Source organism: Pinus tabuliformis, chromosome 6 (genome assembly GCF_031772625.1).
Source record: "Pinus tabuliformis cultivar Carrire ecotype Pingquan chromosome 6, CPIR1, whole genome shotgun sequence".
NCBI lineage: Eukaryota > Viridiplantae > Streptophyta > Pinopsida > Pinales > Pinaceae > Pinus > Pinus tabuliformis.
Genome location: NC_142292.1, coordinates 1,444,595,926 through 1,444,600,177, shown reverse-complemented (window position 1 = coordinate 1,444,600,177; position 4,252 = coordinate 1,444,595,926). Strand labels below are relative to the sequence as shown.

At 36.7% G+C, this 4,252-nt stretch overlaps 1 protein-coding gene across 1 annotated transcript; it reads right to left on the bottom strand.

Annotated features, from left to right (window-relative positions):
* Positions 1–1,333: 1,333 nt before the first annotated feature.
* Positions 1,334–3,928, bottom strand: LOC149264052 (cytochrome P450 704C1-like). The gene is made up of 6 exons (XM_089388838.1): positions 3,549–3,928; positions 3,238–3,453; positions 2,799–3,086; positions 2,326–2,670; positions 1,790–1,990; positions 1,334–1,699 (listed from the first exon to the last, which is right to left on the bottom strand). Exons 1-6 carry the CDS (start codon positions 3,825–3,827, stop codon positions 1,514–1,516), a joined length of 1,515 nt encoding a protein of 504 aa, XP_089244964.1. The 5' UTR covers positions 3,828–3,928; the 3' UTR covers positions 1,334–1,513.
* Between the last annotated feature and the right edge of the window lie 324 nt (positions 3,929–4,252).

The following is a 4,252-nucleotide window of genomic DNA, read 5'->3' as shown; positions in this document are numbered from 1 at the left end:
TGGGACAAGAGACCATTTGACTGCTAAATCTACAAAAGCATACATACTCTATTTCTTTAATTTTAAACTTGTAAACTCCTAAGAGAAAACACATGCTAAAACAAAGATATTGTCTAAAACGATTAGATTTTAGAATATTTTAGAGCTTTTTGTTACCATACAACGAATTTTTTAACCAATTTTTTTTTATTTTTGTTCTTTAAAATTGGAAAATATATAAAAGATAGAACAAATATTCTGAGAGTGGACCCCGGTGATGCAGGCAAATGGTTGCCAAACGTGGACGGCGACCGCGGAAGCCGGGCAATGGTGTTTTGATTATGGCCAAACGAAACAGTCATACGCGTAGGGAATGAAGCCCAACGGCAGTCAGGCTGCCAGGCCCGACATTTTACCTGCAGTTAATTTTTACCGTTTTGACACCGCAACCGACATGAATTCCAAGGCGTGCAGAAAGTGATATTCCGGTAAAAATATGAACCACCTGATATTCTAGCAAAAATATAAGTAGATAATTTGTCAATTTCTTTAGTGAATTTAAAATTTGATAGTAAAGATTAGTGAATTTAAAATTTGATAATGAATATTAAAAAAAGATTGTAATTTTTTTTTCATTGTTTAAATTGATTTTTGTTTTTTTATTTTAGTTATAGAACATATACACTCAACTTTAAAACCTTTTGTTATCCAAACATATATATAAATTTAGCTATATATTCAAAATAATTAATCTCAAACCTTCATAAACCACTAGTAAAAATACGCTGAATATAAACTTATTTTTATAGAAATAAAAAAAATAATAATAATAAACTTGCCTTTATAAAATCTATAAAAAGATGATAAACCTATCTATGTGCCCCAAAAGGGAATTCTAAAATCTATAAAAGATTATAGACGTATCTCTGTCCCTCGAATCTGAATTCAGATAAAGTCAACCTATCTCTGTCCTCGAAAGTGAATTCAGATAAAGTCAGGGATTATTTAATGGAATAAAATCAATTTTAAAATAAAATTAATTATTAGTCGAAGAAAAACAATTGAAAATAGAAATAATTATTAGTGCTGAACGATGTGGTCCAAGAAACCCATATTCTTCCGTACCCAAAAGGTGGCCTTCACGGACTTTAAAAATAAGACCTTCCTATAATACAAGTTGGATAAAAAAAGTCACTCAAGTTTCCTGCATTATTTTACTTCAACATCTCATCAGAATACAAAGAAAGTTGTTGCTAGACAGACAAACTGTAAACTCGGTATACCAGATCAGCGCATACGACTATTATGGGCATTGCTCTTTGCCCAATACGTGTTCAGGATATTCAATGAAATGTTTTCCATATGTAAAACTATAGGGTTTTAACATTTTACGACTCAGTATACAACATGCCTTCAATTACATAAAACCTAAACCTGCGAAATAGCTAAGCAAATGCCAAATTGTGTACAACTGAGGAAAGCTTTCAATATTGTACAGTATGCCTTACTTTGATATAAAACTGTGCTCATCAATCTAATCTAATCTAGGCTTGACACGCAGATTTAATCCATCCTCACTCATATGGAGTGTCAGTGAAGGACGATATCTCACTTCCATTCCTTCCACTAATTCAAATTTGAAGAAACGGATAAGTACAGCCGCAACAATCTTCATTTGCATGTAAGCAAAATCCTTGCCCAGACACATGCGAGGTCCTGCCTGCAAGCCAAGCGTACACCTTATCGATTTCCAGTTATTGTCAGAGGCGTGTTTTCATAAGATTAAATGTCATGGCTACGGCATTTTTACCTGAAATGCAGTAAACTTGAATGGTGATTCGGGTTGAAAAATCCCATTATGAAGCCATCTCTCAGGCCTAAACTCCTCCGCATCACTGCCCCAGAGGTACGTCATCCTTCCCATAGAATAAGGAACATAGGCGACCATATCACCTTTCTTGACTTTGAATCCATCGGGAAGGATATCCTCAGAAACTGCATGCTTTCCATCCTACATTTAATGATTTTGTCAATTAAATATCAGCCATAATCTTGGATCCGTAAAAATTCAAACAAAATGGAAAACAAAGTATACTGAATCCCAGGATAGGAATCCAAATTGAAATGAATTTGCCCATCTTTTTCCAAAAGACAAGGCATAAGAGAAAGCCCACAAATGAGAAGGAAATGTGATATAATATTTGACCATAGCCTCGCAGGAATTCCAATACAATTTCACTAGAGGAGAAACGAGGCTATATAGATACAATTACCTCATGGACAATAAAAAGTCAAAAGACTGTTAAGGTTACCTAAATGCCTGAAAAAAGATGGGGCGTGTCTTACCAGAGGAACAACTGGGTATAAGCGTAAGGTCTCTGATAAAGCTGCATGAAGATAGTGCATCTTATCCAATACTGTATGTGTCAGACTTTGAGAAAACATACTAATAGATTCTTCAATGGTCATACATTCATTCTCCTTGACCAGGTCATGAATTTCTTGAAGAAGCTTTTTTTCAACGTCCGGATTCTTGCAAAGCAAATGAAAGAACCAACAAAGGGTAACTGCAGTTGTGTCCCGGCCAGCTATCAAGAAATTCAGAATAATATCTCGTAGATACTTGTCAGAGTAATTCTCTGGTTGTTTCTCTGTGAGTGCAATAAAGCGAGAGAGTATGTCCGGTTTCACCTGTAAATATATTTGAAGGCCAATGCCAGAGAAACAAGGTCATCATGAGTACCCGCACTAGTAGACAGTAAAAATTTGAAAAGATAAGTTGCAAATCAGAACGAAGGCTTGTGTGGGTATTCTCTTACATAGTCATTCTGGACAGAAATCTCATGTTTTCTGCTCTGAATGACGTTATACACAAAAGCATCCACCGTTTTGATGTTCTCCTTCATGGTGGCCTCTGACAGCAAATTGAAGTATCTTTTTAATTTCCAAGTAACGTCAAAATAACGCCACATAAGCAAAGCATTTGCAGTATCAAAAGCCATTGCAAAAGATGCCTCTGCTCCAGACTTGGTATTTGTTAAGCTGTTGATGTCCACCCCAAACCCCAGTTTACAGAATCCATCCATTGTTGATCTCAGTAACAGACCCTATAATTTCCATTTATCCATAACAGAATCATTAATATGATTTTGCATCTTGCTATTTGCTATAGACTATTCACACAAAGGAGAACAAGAAATGCAATTCTAATTATAGAAATTTTCGGAGGGTATGGGATATGTGAATGATTTAACATGCCTGCATCTCTACGGTTTGTTTTGTTCGAAATTTTTCCAGTAAGATTTTGGAAAGTTTTACTGCAGTCTCCCGAAAAACAACACTGCTGAAGTCCTTCAACACTTTGGTAGAGAATTCGAAACTAGCTAATTTTCGCTGTTCTCTCCACAGCTCGCCATCAACGCTGAAAATACCATCTCCAAGAAGGTCTTCCATAATGTCATGGTGGGGTTTTCCCTGTCATCAATTTTCAAAACAAAGAAACCATAAGCATTCATATATATATATATATATACACACACACATGACTCAAAATACAGCAGAAAGCTGACCTTGATGTAGTTTGCAAAATTAGATCTGAGGATGTGCTCCACGTTTGCAGGATGAGTGGTGACAACATAGCTGAAGGTAGGATAAGGTATCCTGTATGTTTTATGGCGCCTGTTATGATGAAGAACAAAGTCATGAAGGCGTTTAAAATTGATGATTATACCAAACATTGTTGCAGGTACAGGTGGGCGTGTGCCATCTCTCCAATTCATTTTGAATAACAAAATGACTAAGAGAACCAGTGTTGAAGTTACTGCTGCAAACTCCGTGCTCCATTCCATTGTTTCACCTTGAAAGACAGGAATGCTCGATATGGAATGGAATTGGTATGATGGCTTTGAATTTTGCAAATTATAAGGGAATTAAATATTGGTCCAACTCAAATACCACAGCGTGGAGAAAAAGTTGTGGAGTGGCTGAAGACCTTCCACGCCATACCCATGTCTTTGAGGTCGACTGGCTGACAGCTGAAGACCATCTACGCCAGGAGAGATATACGTACCGTCCATTTACTCCTGTCAGTCCATCCGCTCAAAACAAAGCTCTGAAAGCTTGTCCCTCCATTCAAAACAACTTTCTATCGATACCATGTACACATATCATGCCATGCCTTACAAGCACGAGTCGATCAGAACGTCTTGTCACCATGTGCAGCTGTGGAGGTGGTACAGCTGGTGGTAGGAAAGGAATGTAGACCAGAAGATTT

What these genes read in the sequence shown, in the direction of transcription:
- LOC149264052 (XM_089388838.1), bottom strand. Translation starts at nt 3,827, where the DNA reads ATGGAATGGAGCACGGAGTTTGCAGCAGTAACTTCAACACTGGTTCTC. An exon ending in TTTCTGTCCAGAATGACTAT is followed by an intron (nt 2,671 to 2,798) that starts GTAAGAGAATAC and finishes ATATATTTACAG; the next exon opens with GTGAAACCGGACATACTCTC. An exon ending in TATACCCAGTTGTTCCTCTG is followed by an intron (nt 1,991 to 2,325) that starts GTAAGACACGCC and finishes CATTAAATGTAG; the next exon opens with GATGGAAAGCATGCAGTTTC.